Source organism: Cyanistes caeruleus, chromosome 14 (genome assembly GCF_971803275.1).
Source record: "Cyanistes caeruleus chromosome 14, bCyaCae1.hap1.1, whole genome shotgun sequence".
Taxonomy (NCBI): Eukaryota; Metazoa; Chordata; class Aves; order Passeriformes; family Paridae; genus Cyanistes; species Cyanistes caeruleus.
In genome coordinates, this window is record NC_141714.1 from 1,897,825 (window position 1) to 1,914,146 (window position 16,322).

Genomic DNA, 16,322 nt, shown 5'->3' on the forward strand with positions numbered 1-16,322 from the left:
GGGGCGGGGCGGGCCGCGGGCGCTGATGGCGGCGGGGCCGCCCCTCACGGCGGGGCCGGGCGGCCATGGAGCACATCAGCACCCCGAAGGTAACCCCGGCCTCCCGCGGCTCCCCGCCGCCGCTGCCGCCGCTCCCCCGCCGCCGAGCGGCCCCCGCGCCCTCGGGGATGCGGGCGGGGCGGTCACAGCCGCGGTGCCCAGCTGTTCGTGGCGCTTCGTGGGGAGGGGGTTTCAGTGGGGGGCAGACCCCGGGGTGGTTTGGGGGCGATTCCGGAATTATTTCCTTTCTCTCAAAGCGCGGAGATTCCTCTCAGCCCCAAGGAGTGAACCAAAGGGTGCTTTTTTCCTTCCCTCCCTCCCCGCCCCCCTATTGAATTAAGTCAAACAGGAGCTCCGGGAATGCTGTACTAAAAGGAATTGTATTATTCAGGCAGCAGTTGATAGTGTAATTTTATCCTTCGCTGCAATGAAGGTTATTGTTTCTCGTTTTGTTATTCTGTAGGACGTTAGTTTGGGGATGCTCCTTGCTGCTCTGAGGTGCTCTGCTGGTCCTGCATGTCTGTAGTGCCCTGAAAAGGGCAATATTGTATTTAATAGTTATATCTGCTGAAAACCACGACCTGCTAAGAGGACACTGAGCCCAGGCCTCTGCTCTCCAATTCATTTGCTGAGATTTTCCATGATGTACTTGAGACATAAGAAAGCTCACACATTCAATACCCAGAACTAATCTATTATTTCCTGCTAAAACATTTGTTTTCATTGTCTATCCAATTATTTTTTCCTATTATTTCTGCTAAATGGTGAAAGAAAAATTCCATCTGCGTTCATTAGGCAGCAAATAGGCCAGGAGAAAATCAATCCAGCGCTGTAACATATTTTATTATGTCTGCGCTGATGTTCTTTAAAGCTGTTTTTTATTAATTAGCCTGGTGTGGTTTATGAAATACACTTGGAGGCCAGGAAGTGAGTTACAAGAAGTAGCTCCTAACAGGGAGTGAGCAGTGGGAAGTCGGGCTGGAGAGGGCTGTTCCTTTTAGAGCAACATGTTGATCACCCTGAGCACAGACAAATCTTTCCCTTGCAGGTCTTTGCTTTGTTATTTCTGCAGCCTCACACGGTAACAAACTGGGTTCATCTTGGCTACAAATCCAGTAATCCTGTTAGGATTTGCTGGTGCTGAACCTCAGCTGTTTGCTTAACCTTTATGGCTTTAATTCACAGAGAAATAATTTGAGTTTATGGTGTCAGGCTGACTTGGTGTTGCAGGGGGGACTTAAATTCTTGTCTTTTTCTGTCTTGTTTCATGAGCTGTGTATTAGGAGTTGAAAGAGTGGAGTTCAGCTGGTGCTTAGGTAGTTCTTCCATCAAAGCTGGACTTGGAGGAATTTCTCCATGGGAAGGGTGGTCAGGTCCTGGAAGGGGCTGCCGGGGAGGTTTGGAGTCCCCATCCTGTCCGATGAACAACTGGCCATGGGCTGGGTGACCAGGTGGGCACAGGCTGGATGATCCTGGAGGGCTTTTCCATCCTCACAATGCTGGGATTCTGTGGTGTTTTCACGCCGTGTTCCTGCTGCAGGTGGAAAACGTGAAGTTGCTGGATCGCTACGCCAACAGGAAGGCAGCGAGCGGGACCTTGTACCTGACAGCCACACACCTGATCTACGTGGAGGCCTCTGCTGAAGTCAGGAAGGAAACATGGGTATGGTGGGCTGGAAACACACCTGGAAAAGCTGCTTCGGGTCCCAGAATGGATTAGATGGGGAGAGACTTGAAGGATCGTCCCATTCCACCCCTGCCATGGGCAGTGATATCTCCCACTATTCCAGGCTGCTCCAACCTGGCCTTGGAACTTCCAGGGGTCCAGAAGCAGCCACAGCTTCTCTGGGCACCCTGTGCCAGGGCCTTCCCACCCTCCCAGCCAGGAATTCCTTCCCAATATCCCATCCAGCCCTGCCCTCTGGCAGTAGGAAGCCATTCCCCCTTGTCCTGGAACTTTATGCTGTCATTTTCAGAATGAGCAGGTGTGGGAATTCCAGAGCTGTAGTGGTCTTCCAGAGCATTTTGATACCAAATGCTTGCCAGAAACAGCTGGTTCGGAAGGAAGTGAGCACAATGGTGACATGACTCGATGGAGTTCACTCATGGAATTCGTGTCAGTTCAAGGAATGTAGAAACACTTGTGTAATTTCCTATTTCAAACTCAATATACAAGACTGCTAAACATGAATTTGCAGCTTTTAGAGGCGCAGAACTAGCAGTGAAATGAGCCTATTTTATTAATTCTAAGGTGAAGTGGGAATGACAGAATGTATTTCTTATGGAGGTGAAAGGAGAGCCAAGTGCACCAGGAAAACTGAGCTGCACATCTGCCTCTGAAAGTTATTTATGTACCTCTGTGTTTTCAATCCTGCTTTAGTTCCCTGGCTTTTGGGTGCAGTTTGTTTGATTAATATCAGAAATAAACTCATTTTCTGCCGCTCCTTAGCTGCAGGAAGCATCAACAGCTTGATTGTCACAAAGGTTTCCCATCTGCTTGCACTGCTCCCAGCTTTATCAGTGATAAATGATGTTTATTCCCTTTTCTCCAGATCCTGCACCACCACATCTCCAGCGTGGAGAAGCTGCCCCTGACCACGGCTGGGTACCCCCTGCTCATCCACTGCAAGAACTTCCACGTGGCTCACTTTGTGATTGGGCAGGAGAGGGACTGCCAAGATGTGTTCACCTCCCTGCTCAAACTCTCCCAGCCAGGTACTGGGCTTGGGAATCTGTCCTGGGAATCTCTGGAATGCTCCAAGATGAGCCCTGGGAAAGCTCTGCTGCCCCATGGTTGGGTTTGGTGGGGAGGAGTGGGATCAGAATCAGCTTCCAGCAGGGATGTTGGCAGGGGTCAGGGAGCTGAGCTCTGAGGAGATCAGATCACGTCTTCTTCCAAACTGAACAGTCTTGGGAGCCAACAAGAAAGATGGAGAGAGATTATTTACAGGAGCCTGGAGTGACAGGACAAGAGGGGATAGATTCACACTGTGAGGGCAGGCATGGATGGGATATTGGGAAGGAAGGAAGGAATGTGAGGGTGATGAGGCCCTGGCACAGGGTGCCCAGAGAAGCTGTGGCTGCCCCTGGATCCCTTGAAGTTCCAAGGCCAGGCTGGGAGCACCTGGGACAGTGGGGGATGTCTGGATGAGCTGTTGCAACCCAAACCTCTCTGTGATTCAGTGGCTCTGGCAGTGGGAGTGACGTGGTCTCCCATGAGGAACTTGTGGAGAGCTGTGCAAAGTTCATATCCCAAACCTGGCCACTGTCACTCCCTTGTGTCACCCAGCTATTGGCTGTGTGCAGTTCTGCCCTTTCCAGCTGATGCAGGCAATCACAGAATTCCCAAATCCCACAAATTGGCATTTTTGCTGTTTCCAGCAGCGTGGTTAGGCTGCTCTGCAGTGTTTGCTCACTTGTGAAAGCCTGTGCTTCACCCTGACTTGGAGTCACTCTTAGAGCGTGAGCCAGACACCCTCAAAAGCCTGTGCTCTCTTCTAGCTCCAGCTTTTTATTCCAGCATGGATGAATCTTCAGGCTTTTCTTGCAGGACAGCATTCCACTGAGCTCCTACCTGGCTTCTGCCTCTGGCAGCCTCTGCTTTTGGGGTGCTGGAACCAGTATTTGGAGTTGTGTTGTTACAAGGATGTCATTTGTAGTTGCAATTGGTGATGGTGTCACCAGGCTGAGGGAGGGGAATTAATGGCACCAGGCAGCTTCTTGCTGGGCTGGAAATCCTGTGGGAGAAACGGGCTTAGCTGAGTTTAGATATTCTAAAAATTGGTATTAAGGCCTGTGTCTGTTCCCAGCAACCCTGCACTTGTGCTTTTTGGGGTTTTCTTAGCTCTGAAGTTCTGCCTGTGATGCTGTTGCTGGCAGGTTTGTGGTGTTGCATTTAAAAGCTGTCACTGCTCTTTGAGGTTTGAAAATTAGAAGTTTGGGTAGTGCTTGAAGCGTGGGAGTTGTCACTTGAGGGGCTCACTTTGGCTCAACAGTGTCAATGCTGTAGCTCTTTCTTTTCTTCTACTTCTGGATTGTAACAGCACATTTTTGTTTTAAGATGTTTTGATGTTTTAAGATGATTTGTTTGAAGATGTCTGAGTGTGCTCCCTTCATGGATTTTTGGCAGAGCACATCTTTACTGATGATTTGCACATGTGTGATGGACAGCTCTGGGTTACCTGCTCAGTACCCAGCTGCTTTATCAGCCTCTGAGAGCTTTCCCTCTGTCTCTGGAGCTGCCTTGAGAATCAGCTGGATGAGTTGTTGGTTGGATTTGCATTTTGTGAAGAGAGGGAAGGAGGTTGGGACGATAAATGTGCACTTGCCAGAGCCAGCCACCCTTTGTTGGGCTGACAGCAATATTCCAGACATCCCTCAGGTTTTCCAGTCTCAGAATTTGTTGTTGAGCAATGACCTTACAGGTGTTCAGGAGCTGTTGTATGAACTCTCCACGGAAAACAGATCTTTTAATCCATGTTTTCTTGTGTGGGTTAATGATTGGGATATAAATCCCATCTCACATGCTTACTACAGCAAATTCAGGAGGAAATAATTTTTTCAGGAGAAATTAGTTCTTCCAACTTGGGCTAAAACACCTTGTTAAAATTAAAGTATCGCCCTGCATGTGGGAACTGATTATTGGAAAATTCCTGAGGCTTTCAGAATGTATTTCAGCACTTGGTACTGTCCCAGCCAAAAATCTATAAAAGGTTGAGAAGTCTTAAATACTTTGAATACTCCTCAGGAGCACTCAGTCATTGATTTCCAGAAGTTTTGCCCTCCCTGGATGTCTTTGCACCTCACGTTGATTTTTTTCCTTTCTCCTTCCCAGTGAAACCTGAAGAACTTTATGCTTTCTCTTACAATCCTAAAATGTCCAAGGAGAACCGGGAAATGGGATGGAAACTGATTGATCTGAGACTGGATTACCAGCGCATGGGAATTCCCAATGACTCCTGGGAAATAACAGATATTAATAAGGACTATGAGGTAATTCCTGCCCAAAGGAGCCATCTCATGCACTATCTCCTTGTTGTTATTAATGACAGCCCTGCTGCTGCCTCTGGGGAGGAAGGAGCTCGCTTGGTGTGGGTCAGAGCACATCATCTCGATGGGGAGTTGCAGATAATGATGCTCCAGGAGAGCTGCAGAGTCACCTTGCTGTGTTTGATCCCCCTGGCAAGAGAGCAGAGCCTTGTTTTTCTGCAGAAATGTCAACCCATCTGTTAGGCAAAGCCTCAAGTACCCTGAGCTGCTTTTGGTATTTCCAAAGCCTGTCCCACCTGGCTGGTGACAGATGTGGAGGAGAGAAGGAAATGGCAGCAGTTTGGATTGGTGGGGAATGAGGCAGAGTGGGGAGGGACTAGGGAAGGAAAGAAGGGAAAAACAGCAGTGGAAAACAGACCTTTTTTTTTGCTTTCTCAGTTGGATCTTCTGCTATCTAAGGGCCCTCTGTCATTTCAGTCTGAACTGCCTGCTGCTGTTACTTCCCTGAAAGGCCAACTTGGATCTAAACAACATGAAACAAAAGCATTTGTCAGCAAGCTTGTTCAAAATCCTGCTCCACATTATTTCCCTTTTTATTTCCTCTGGGGCTGTGTGCAGTCAGACCTGGCTGTTGAAAAGCAAAGCAAGCAACTCCAAGGAAGACACCAACATATTTATAACCCTGAATCCCTTTCCCTGGTAACTTTCTGTACTTTAAGCTCTGACTTGAAGAAATCCAAGCCTGTGCTGTCAGAGGGCACTGCCTCTTTTTGACCTGCCTGGAGGCCTGAATTGAGCTCTGATGTGAGAGGTGCTGTTCCCAGTAGCTGCTGAGGGCAGCTGGATGTGGCCATCTCAAATCATTCATCACTCTGAGGCTTTGCTTGCTGCTGTGCAACTCTCAGGTGTTCTGGGGTTTCCTCAGACTTTCCAGCCTGTGGTTTAGAATTGTCAAGCCTGATGTAAAGCCAGGCTTGGAGAGCAGCTTGTCTGGGAAGTCCATGCTGCAAAGACCGTGTTTGTTTGAGGAGAAAGGGTGAAGCTGCCCTCTGAGGATTCCACCTGAGTGCTGGAAGTGCCTTTCAAGTTGCAAAACATTTTTTTAAATACAGTTGTTCTTAATTTCTCCTTTTGTGAGAAGGAATTGTTCCCTGGCAGGGTGGGCAGCCCTGGCACAGGTGCCCAGAGCAGCTGTGGCTGCTCCTGGGTCCCTGGAAGTGTCCCAGGCCAGGCTGGATGGGGTTTGGAGCAGCCTGGGACAGTGGGAGGTGTCCCTGCCGTGGCAGGGGGTGGGATGGCTTTAGTGTCCCTTCCAACCCAAACCATTCTGTGAATCTAAATTAGAAACTTCCATCAAATTTCTGGATTTAAAGAGCTTCCTTTGAGTCTGCATGGTGCAGTCCAGTTTTGAGGTTCAGCTGCTGAGTTGATTGTTTCCTACATTGTTTTCCTGAATACTTTGCAACCTAATAAGCTAAAGATGAATTTTTTATGAATTTTGAAGTGCTCAGGAGCAATGTCTGGGTTTTTTTTTTCTCTGCTTTCCCTCAGGTTTGCAGCACATACCCTCCTGAGATCGTGGTGCCTCGAGCTGCCACCAAGGCCGTGGTGATGGGAAGTTCAAGGTTCAGGAGCCGAGGGCGGATTCCGGTGCTTTCTTACTTATACAAGGAAAACAATGTCAGTGCTTCACTGCCTGCTGCCTTGGGGGGAATGAGGCTTCTCCTTTTTGTCCAGTTCCCTTCTAATGAAAGGAAAGAATAAGATAATTATTAGATTTGAGGCCTTTGAGAGCTGTGCTTCTCTTAATGGCTTTCGTTCTGAGTTACAGAACGAGCTAAAGGCAAATGCTTGGAATGCATCCAGAGCCCTGCCAAAAGCACAGACTTTCCAAGCTTCCTGTTGGGAATTTTTTCTTAATCAGCTTTCAGCAATTCCTTCTGATGTGGGGTTTTTTAATCTCCTCTTTAGCTATATTGAATAATGTTTTATCAAGTTATATGTTAATTTGGCTGGATTTTCTTAGTGTTGAAGAGGAGGAACCACCCTGAAATAAATCCCCACTGGTTCAGAATAAGTGAAGGTTTCATTTTATTTTTTTTTTCCACTGAGGACCAAAATGTAAATTTGTAACTTTGCTGCCTCAGCAGTGTTTTAGATGCTGATGTTAGGAAAATTCAGTCACAGCCAAATTGTTGTTTTCCTGAGGAAGCGTGCCTTGACCTGGGCACTGCCTGGAGTTGGAAACTAATGTGCTGGAAACTAATGAAATTTCCTTAAAATACACCCAGTGCTGCTCTGAATGTGCAACAGCAACGGCTGATAAGGAAAAAACTCAAAAGAATGGTTTGGAAATAGAAACCAAATGGAAAACATGAGAAATTGCTGCCTTCCAGTACCTTCAGGGGGCTCATGGGAAGGAGGGAGAGGGACTTTTCTATGGGAACATAGTGACAGAACATAGTGACAGACTGTTTAAAACAGGTTTTAAACTGCCAGAGGGCAGGATCAGATGGGATATTGGAAAGAATTGTTTCCTGGGAGGGTGGGGAGGCCCTGGCACAGAGGAGCTGTGGCTTCCCCTGGATCCCTGGAGTTGTCCCAATCCCTGGAGCACCCGGGGATAATGCAAGGTGTCCCTGCCATGGCAGGGGGTGGAGTGAGATGTTTGAAGGTCCTTTCCAGCCAGTCATTCTGGGATCCCATGAACTGCTGTCATTTGGGGTGGGGACCATCAGGCAGATGATCAGAGCCTCCTCATTCCCAAATTTCCCGAAGCTGCCGTTTGGCGAGCGGCGCAGTGCGCGTCCACCGTGGCAGCAGCCCTTCAGCAGGAGCACAGAGGGTGCTTCCACTGTGACTGCCAGGGCTTTGGGGCAGCAGGAGAGGCTGCAGCTGCGAGCCCAGAGGGCTTTGGGGCAGCAGGAGGGGCAGTGCAGCGGGGCTGACTCTGTGTTTGTGTTGCAGGCTGCCCTGTGCCGCTGCAGCCAGCCCCTGGCCGGGTTCAGCGCGCGCTGCCTGGAGGACGAGCAGATGCTCCAGGCCATCCGAGAGGCCAACCCCGGCTGCCCCTTCATGTATGTTGTAGACACGAGGCCAAAGGTACCTCCATGGGCTCTGGGCTGCTTTTAAATCTCTTGTCTGAATGAGCAGTGCTGTTTCCAGTTTGTTCTGGGTGGGTCCTGCAGCAGGAATGTGGGATCGGGCTCCTGGTTCAGGGTGTACAACGGGAATGTGGAGTGAGCCCAAGGATTTGCCCTCCTGGGGTATCCTGGGTTTGAGGTTTGTGTTCAGGATGACCTGCCTGGAACAGAGAAGCATTTTCCTGCAGAGTCCTAAAGGATAAAAGAGAGAACTGGAAGTGGAGTTGGAGAGAAGCCTCAGGATTCAGTTCCACGAGGCTGAAGTGCTTTTACTGGCAGATCTGGGAGGAAGTGCAGCTCTGAAAGCAATCCCTCCCTTTTTTTTTATTTTTTTTTTATTTTTTTGCTTTTAAAAATAACACTCATGATGGAGCTTAATACAGCTCAGCACCAGTATTTGGGGCTGGAACTTGAGAGCTGAGGGTTTATTTGAGAGGAAATATTTGCAAAATGAAAATTTTAATGACTGTCATCTTGAGGAACTGAGTTTAGAAACCAATTCCAATTATTCTCTTGTAAACATATGGATTAGGAGTGTTGGTAGAAGGCAATTAGAACATGAGGGGTTTCATACCACACAATTATTTAAATTGCTCTGATTATTTGAAAATGGAGCTGAGAACCTGCTTCACCATTCATTTCTTGCAGTTATTTTATATAAACTACAAGTTTAGTTAAACTATGGTGAGGGCCATAAAGAAAAAGTAATTTTGGGGAAAAGAGAGAGCATTTCACATCTTGCTCCAGTGTGTATTTTGGCTTTTAGTGTGACATTTCCTAGAGATCCCCTGTTCTGCCATGGTATGTGCATTTCTTTTGGTACAGACAGCTGCCAGTGGCAGAGATGTGCTGCTGAAATCCATCACTGGTGGCAATTTGTGCTAAAGCATTTGGTGACAAGGGAAGAATTTATAATTGACACTTCTCTTTCTAAGCCAAGCTGTGCCACTGTGGCAGAACTGAAGCACTGGGGTTATTTTATGTTTCTAAAGGTGTCTCCACCATATTTGACTCTTCTTTCCTCTCCCAAAAGCTGCCCAAATTGATAAGGGTGGGCTGAGCTGCTCTGTTTTGTGTCCCCAACAAGGATATACTGGTAGCTCTTGAACTGGCTTGGGGGATTTTAAGAGCAAGTGGCTTCTTTTCTACTTCTCTCTTGCAGTTGCTCTGTTCTTTCTGCTCAACTTGAATTTGGTTTATTTCCCTCTGATGCTTGTATGTCCATGAAAATTTGGAATTCCTTTACTATTTCTATACCACCACGTATGTAAAAAATGTTAAAAATGGCTTTTCTAGTTCTGCTTTCCTGTGCCTGTCTGAATTTCCTTAGGTAAACTCACAGTTAGGGCAGGTTTGGGGTGTCTGACAGCAGCAACTGGGGGATTACACTACCCTAAGCAGGGCTTTAATGAGCCTCTGACTAATGAACTGCAGTAATTGTAATGAAACAGCTGAAAGAACTGTCTGGGAGGTGGGGAAGTACTGAGTAACAGCTTTGTCCAGTACATTTTCTGGGAGATTTAAACAAAAACCAAACAAACAAACAAAAAAGGACTTGCAAAACAGCCTCTCTGAATTTGGTCATGATTTTCTCTTTCTCTTCTGCCCCTTGAATTTGCCAGCTGAATGCCATGGCCAACAGAGCCGCTGGGAAGGGCTATGAGAATGAAGATAATTATGAAAACATTCGTTTTAAATTCATTGGCATCGAGAACATCCATGTGATGAGGAGCAGCCTGCAGAAACTGCTGGAAGGTGGGTACAGCCTTGTCTTTCTTACCCCCCTGGACAGAACTTCCTGCTGAATATCCAGATGTTCCATGCACAAACGTGTTCTGATGCAAGCAAAGTCAGCATCTTGCTTTGTTTGCTGCATTCAAGTGGCTGAAAGCATTAATGCTGTTAAAATGCTTTCCTGCTTGACATTTTCTTTGTGCTTGGTTTTATAGTGGTTCAAAATTAGCAACTAATACTAAAAACATGCCTTTGTGAATGTGCTGTGTTAATAGAAGAAGAAATATTACATTTCACAGCTAAGACAGTCTCATGGTTGCTTCATGGCTTATGGAAAGCAAACCAACAGAGATTTTTCAGAAATGCTTTTTGGGGTTTGCTATATTTGGAGTATTAACAATATTTCTGAATTGAAATACAATTTTGGCATGATCTTCCAAAGACTTGAGTCTCATACATACTTGGTTCTAACTTTTCATTTCTGATTCCTTTCAACTAAACTTCTTAAATTAATGTTTTAATCCATAATTATCTGAGAATGCAGAGTAATTAAGCTCATTGTGATCATAGGGAAGAATGCAAAACAGGGTAAAAGAATCACCTGAGCATTGGGAATTAGGAGGGTAATGAGGCCCAGAGTTTCACCAATAAAATTTTGGAGAATTTTTCAATTCAAGTGCTGTCATCCAAAATAGAAGTTTATTGTTTTAGTAATCACCATAATGCTTATCTTTTTTTTTTTTAAATAGTTAGGTAATTGATGCTACCGGGTGGCCCTGCAGGATCCATGCTGACCTTGGACAAAAATGGGGCTGTTCCCACCCAGCAGAACGTCCTGATCACAACCTGAGTCCTCAGCTGCCTCTTCCTGGCAGAATTATTTTGTGGTGGGAGAAGAGGCAGAATAAAAACTTGTTTTCTCCCGTGTTCTTCTCCAGCAGTGATAAAATCTCGTTCACTGGGGCTCATGGACTGTTCTGAACTTGATTACTCTGAGTATTTTCTGTGCTGGGTTTCATTAGAGCAGCTGAGTTGCCTTCAAGGCTAGACTTGTTATTTCTGTCTCTAAATTAGAGAGAAATCAAATCTTTGGGATGTGAGTGAGTGGTTGTAGATGTGATGGTGATTTAGAGTGAAGTAACAGCTCACTGCTGGAAAAAACACAGCTGAATAAATAATGAGTTACCCTTTAAGTAAAGAGCAGGAGGAGATTTCCAGAGCCTCAAATCCTCACAAAACCAGCGGTTTTTTAGTTACGAATTTTAGATATACAACCATTAGTGTGTCCTTTGGACAGGATAATGCTGCAAGCACTTGAAGATTTTTGGAGAGGTAATGAGGAGGTGCAAGGGCTGCTGTTCTGATTCTCTGTGTCTGCTCCCAGTGTGTGAGATGAAGTCCCCCTCCATGAGCGATTTCCTGACGGGGCTGGAGAACTCGGGCTGGCTGCGGCACATCAAGGCTGTGATGGATGCAGGTGTCTTCCTGGCCAAGGTAAAGCTGCTCTCCAGCTGCAGCTGCATTCCAAAATGCCTCCTGGTGTCTTGGGGATGCTGCAAGGTTGGGAAGGTGGCTCTGGGGAGAAGGTGTTGTTCAGGTTGACTTAATCTCTCCAAAAACGTTGGTGATGCTGGGCAAGTACAGCTCCTGTGTTCTGTATTGTAACAGGGCTTTATTAGAGCTCATTTGAAACATAAGATCACAAAATGTGAATAAATGACCTTTATAAACCTTTCTTTATAGCAGTGCAAACAACTCTGTGCTCGTTATTCATCCACTGCTCTGCTTTCATCGAGGGATTGTTTTGACCGGTTTCTTTTCTCCTGATTCGATGTGATGTAATGGGCAGTAATTTTAAATTATTCAACACAGTCCTCGTTTCTGCAGAGCTGGTGGCTTTGCAGGTCAGGCAGGAGGAAGGAAATCACTCAGGAGTGGTAAAGGGTGTGCAGGAAGTGTGTGGTGAGAGGAGTGAGTTGTAAACGTTGGTTGTCCCTCGCAATTTCCCCACCTCACAAGCAAGAAACTCTGGTGTTTCTCTCCTGTCCTACGTGGAAAAAGGTGATGGGATGGGGAGAAGTTGGCATCAACTCTTCTAATTTATCTTGGAGTTCTAATCCCTTGGTGTCCAATTATTTTTTCACTCATCCACCACATTTTTTCCTCAGAGGAAGAGCCTGGGGATCTTTGGCCTTCCAGAGATTGCAGGGGCTGTTTTCTACCAGCTCTAGCTGGACCTTCTCTTGATGGACTGGTGCATTCCCACAGGCCAGGGGAGAGATGAGCAGCATTCCCTGGAGGTTTGGGGTGGTGCAGGTGAGGGACAGCATTTCCCTGAGCTCTTGCTGTGTCCCTGGCAGGCTGTGAGGGAGGAGAGGGCCAGCGTGCTGGTGCACTGCTCCGACGGCTGGGACCGCACGGCGCAGGTCTGCTCCCTGGCCAGCCTCCTCCTGGACCCCTTCTACAGGACCTTCAAAGGCTTCATGGTAAGGACACGCTGCAATCCCAGTGCCAGCAGGCCCTGGGGAGGGCTCAGGCCATTTCCTGGGACAGGTGTAGGTGACCTACATAGAGCAGCTTTGGTTCTGTAACCAAATTGCTGCGAGCAATCGGCTGACAATTCCCAAATCCTTGTTTCCTGTAAGGTCTGCATGGGAGCCACTATTGAGGGATCTCAGCAAAGGATGCAGCTCTGGCAGCAATCCAAAAGTGCTGGAGGAGTTTGTCCTGCTGGTCTCTTATCTGCTGGGATTTGAAATTGGGTGAACTCAGCCCTGTCCCCTGTCCATCAGTCAAATCTGCATCATTTTTTTAAAGCCATTTCATTTCAATTTGGCTTTTTGCTTCTAGTGCAGGCTTTTTTATTAGTTTGCAGCCATCCCTGCATGAGTTCAGGGCATTCTGTGATGTTTCTTTCCATTCACCTCTCGTTAAATACCTGAAGAGCTGCTCTGTCTCAGGAGAGCTCCCTGAAGGAATCCCTGAAATCAGAACAATGCAGATTTTGCCTTTTCCAGTGCCAGGACTGTTTCTTTGCATTCCACGCTGGTTTTATTGTTTCTATTTTTGTTTCTGGATCAGACTGCAGTCTTTCAACAGTTAAAATTCCACCAGCACATGAAACATCTGCCTGGGCTTTGTCTCTGAGCAATCCTGCCTGAACTGAGAACAGGATTTATCTTAGGAGGAGGAGCAGTGACACAGACACATCCCTGCCTGTCCCCATGGTTTGTAGGCACAACCCCTCTGACTAGGGGTTATTCCTAAAGGAATTCAGCAGCAGTGCAAAGAATGGGAAAATTCAAAAAACAATTTAAATGAAGTTTTCTAAGAACTCTCTTGTGAGTTTCTGCTTTCCTCATCTTAGTCTGGGTGATGATAACAGGAATTATCTTTATATATGATCCAGTAATGATGTAAAAGTAATGATGGATGCAGCTTCAGCCATGTGAGACATCTGTAGGGAAAGCAGATTATTTTATGTTATTTATCTGTAAGAAAAACAGATGATTTTATCTTATTTATCTGTAAGGAAAACAGATTATTTTATCTGTAAGGAAAACAGATCATAACAGTTATTATTCTCTGTAACTGCAGGCATCTATTTAAAAAGTGCCACATAGTTCTGATTTCATCCTGAACTCCTCATTATGCAGCTGGACTTATTCTGTTAAACATTTGTTAAACTCCAGTTGCTGATTTATTTTGCTGAATATCACAGCACTCTTTTCCAAATTAAATAGCACAGTGCAATATTAAGCTGATAATTCTTTGAGCTCAATATATATATATATAAATATATAAAATGATTTTAACAACTTAGAAACTCCCTCAAAATGATAGTTTTGAAATGAGTTCTGATTCCAGCAGGGCCATTGCCTTGGTAACTGGATAATCTATAGATCACAATTCCTGTTCCCATTGTTTTCTGGGGATATATTTATAGCAGTAGGGTCAGCAGGTTGTCAGGTTTTTAGGCTTTAACATCAAAGGCTTCATTTTGCTTTTTTAACCAAATTAATTCTCTTTTCTTAATGAACCTGCAGGTCCTGATAGAAAAGGAGTGGATTGCAATGGGCCACAAGTTCTCACACAGGTGAGAGGAGCACATTCCCCTGGGGGGAGTGAAACCAAAACTGTCTGCAGGTTTAGGGGATCCCATGAAAAATTGAAATGAAAAGGAGAAAACACTGGGAAAACATTGGCATTGGTGACATGGAACCAGGGGCCGTTATTTCATCGCTGTGTTTTTATTGCTTTAAAAAATCATGGTTTGAATTCTACCTGCAAAATTCTATCATTTCAGGAGTGTTAGTCATGGAAATCACAGAAACATGAAGGTTGGAAAAGACTTCCAAAATCACAGAGTCCAACCATCACCCAGCAGCAGCCCTAACCCATGTCCCCAAGTGCCACATCCACACATCTCTTGAACAGTTCCAGGGATGCTGACCCCATTCTCTGGGCAGCCTGTCCCATCCTTAGTGCTCCAGCCAGCCCTGCTGGTTCTCCTGCAGCCTCTCCTGGAGAGGATCTCAGCCACTTCCTCAGGACTTGCCCGAGTTCCAAGCACAAACTCGACCTGGAAGGAAGCTGATGGCAAAGGGACGTTTTGTGGTGGGTGACAGAGGGTTTATTCTGCTTTTTTCACCTCTCTAGGTGTGGCCACCTGGATGGGGACCCCAAAGAGGTGTCCCCTGTGTTCACTCAGTTTGTGGAGTGTGTGTGGCAGCTGATGCAGCAGTTCCCCTGCTCCTTCGAGTTCAGCGAGCGCTTCCTGCTGGAGATCCACGACCACGTTTATTCCTGCCAGTTTGGCAACTTCCTGGGCACCTGCCACAAGGAGAGGGAGGAGCTCAGGTGAGCTGGGGCTTCCTGGAGCCAGCAGGCCACAAATCCCTTGGAATGTCTGAAAAACGGGATGGGTGTATTTTATGGAATTGGAGATGGTGGAATGTAACCATTTATCAAGACAATGTTGCCCTTAGCCAAAGGGAGAAAAGAATATGAATTACATCCAAAAAAAAAAAAAGATGTTTTAGTTTGGAGCACAATAAGGACTTGCAGATATCCCTTCTGGTCAGGAGAGTGTCTAATTTAATATCCTGTGCTTATGAAATCAATCAGGTCCAGCATAAAAACAATTCATATCTCCCTTAATTTAATTCTACTCCCAACAGCTGCAGTTATTAATCCACTTGCTGCTTTTTTTGGTGATCAGATGTTCTTTGTACTTGCCAGAATCTTTGAGAAGACCCATTCCCTGTGGCCTTTCCTCTTACAGAGGAAGCAGGAGCTGAGAAATCCTTTGTACAGAGGGTTTACAGCTTACAAAGAGCTTCAACCAAACACTCTACCTTTCAGTTTCCAGTAAGTGTCTCAGTTAAGAAGGGGAAGGAGGAGGACATTTCTTTCACTGGTAACTCAGGTTAAATCAAATAAATTTGCAGTGATTAGCTTGGTTTGTTTTACTTTTCCCCTCCATTCCTCAGGCATAAACTAAAAGGAGCAGTGCAAAGGTGAAATAAATTCAGATGTTGTGATTAAAAATAACATTTTTAATTTGGTGTTGAGAAAAGAGGGTGGGGAAGGGCAAGGAAAAGCAGAACTTCAGACAGAACCACACACACACCCCCTGACTGTTGGCTCTGTCACACTGAAGTGTTTCAAAAAGTTCCTCTTTTCCTCCTTTTTAATGTATATTAAGGAAGTCTTTCAAGCAGGAATTTTGGTGCCCAGTTCAGAGTTTTTTCTCAGGCTTTGCTTCTGCCTCACTCCTGGGCCTTGCTGAGAGAGAAGGGGATGAAAATGGCATTTTAAATGCTGTGTGTGCAAATGAAAGTTGGGAGGTTGGGCAAACCAAGGAGTAGAAGATAAACTGCCCAAGCTTCCAATAAATCTGCTATTAAAAAAAAAAAAAAAAAAAAGTATTTTCATCCTATTTTAATATTTGCTGCCAGAAGAAAAGTTGCCCATTGCTACCGAATTTAATCATCCAAAGCTGTGTCAGGCTTTAAAATGAATTCCTGATCTCAATTTATTAAAAACATTAAGCAACATGTATTTGTTGGTACTAATTGCCATTTTTTTGCCTGGTTTTGAGGTTCTGGTGTGGGATGTACAACCGCTTTGACAAGGGCATGCACCCCAAGCAGTGTGTGCTGGATCAGCTGCTGAGCTGCATCAGCCAGAAGGTGACACTGGAGGACAGCGCATCCCAGCTGGAAAACGTGAGCCACAATGGGCTTCACATGCCCTGGGGGGGTTGGAATGGTTAAATGGGATTAAATATCAGCATTGAAGGGTTGTTCTAAACAGCTGGGTCAAAATGAGGGGTTCAGTGACAAAGCTCTGTGTCTTAGAAACCCCCAAAACACCTCCAAACAAATTGAAATAGAGTTTTTAAAATACACCAGT

At 45.9% G+C, this 16,322-nt stretch overlaps 1 protein-coding gene across 1 annotated transcript in view; it reads left to right on the top strand.

Annotated features, from left to right (window-relative positions):
• The window catches only part of LOC111929250 (phosphatidylinositol-3,5-bisphosphate 3-phosphatase MTMR8), a 21,933-nt gene continuing 5,611 nt past the window's right edge, over window positions 1-16,322 (top strand). The window contains exons 1-13 of the mRNA XM_086850895.1: window positions 1-89; window positions 1,580-1,702; window positions 2,592-2,754; window positions 4,874-5,031; window positions 6,580-6,708; window positions 7,996-8,130; window positions 9,794-9,926; window positions 11,290-11,399; window positions 12,266-12,391; window positions 13,952-14,001; window positions 14,565-14,765; window positions 15,147-15,275; window positions 16,009-16,135. Of these exons, the coding sequence (XP_086707021.1) occupies window positions 66-89; window positions 1,580-1,702; window positions 2,592-2,754; window positions 4,874-5,031; window positions 6,580-6,708; window positions 7,996-8,130; window positions 9,794-9,926; window positions 11,290-11,399; window positions 12,266-12,391; window positions 13,952-14,001; window positions 14,565-14,765; window positions 15,147-15,275; window positions 16,009-16,135 (1,608 nt within the window). The 5' untranslated portion in view covers window positions 1-65. The remainder of the gene's footprint in view (window positions 90-1,579; window positions 1,703-2,591; window positions 2,755-4,873; window positions 5,032-6,579; window positions 6,709-7,995; window positions 8,131-9,793; window positions 9,927-11,289; window positions 11,400-12,265; window positions 12,392-13,951; window positions 14,002-14,564; window positions 14,766-15,146; window positions 15,276-16,008; window positions 16,136-16,322) is intronic.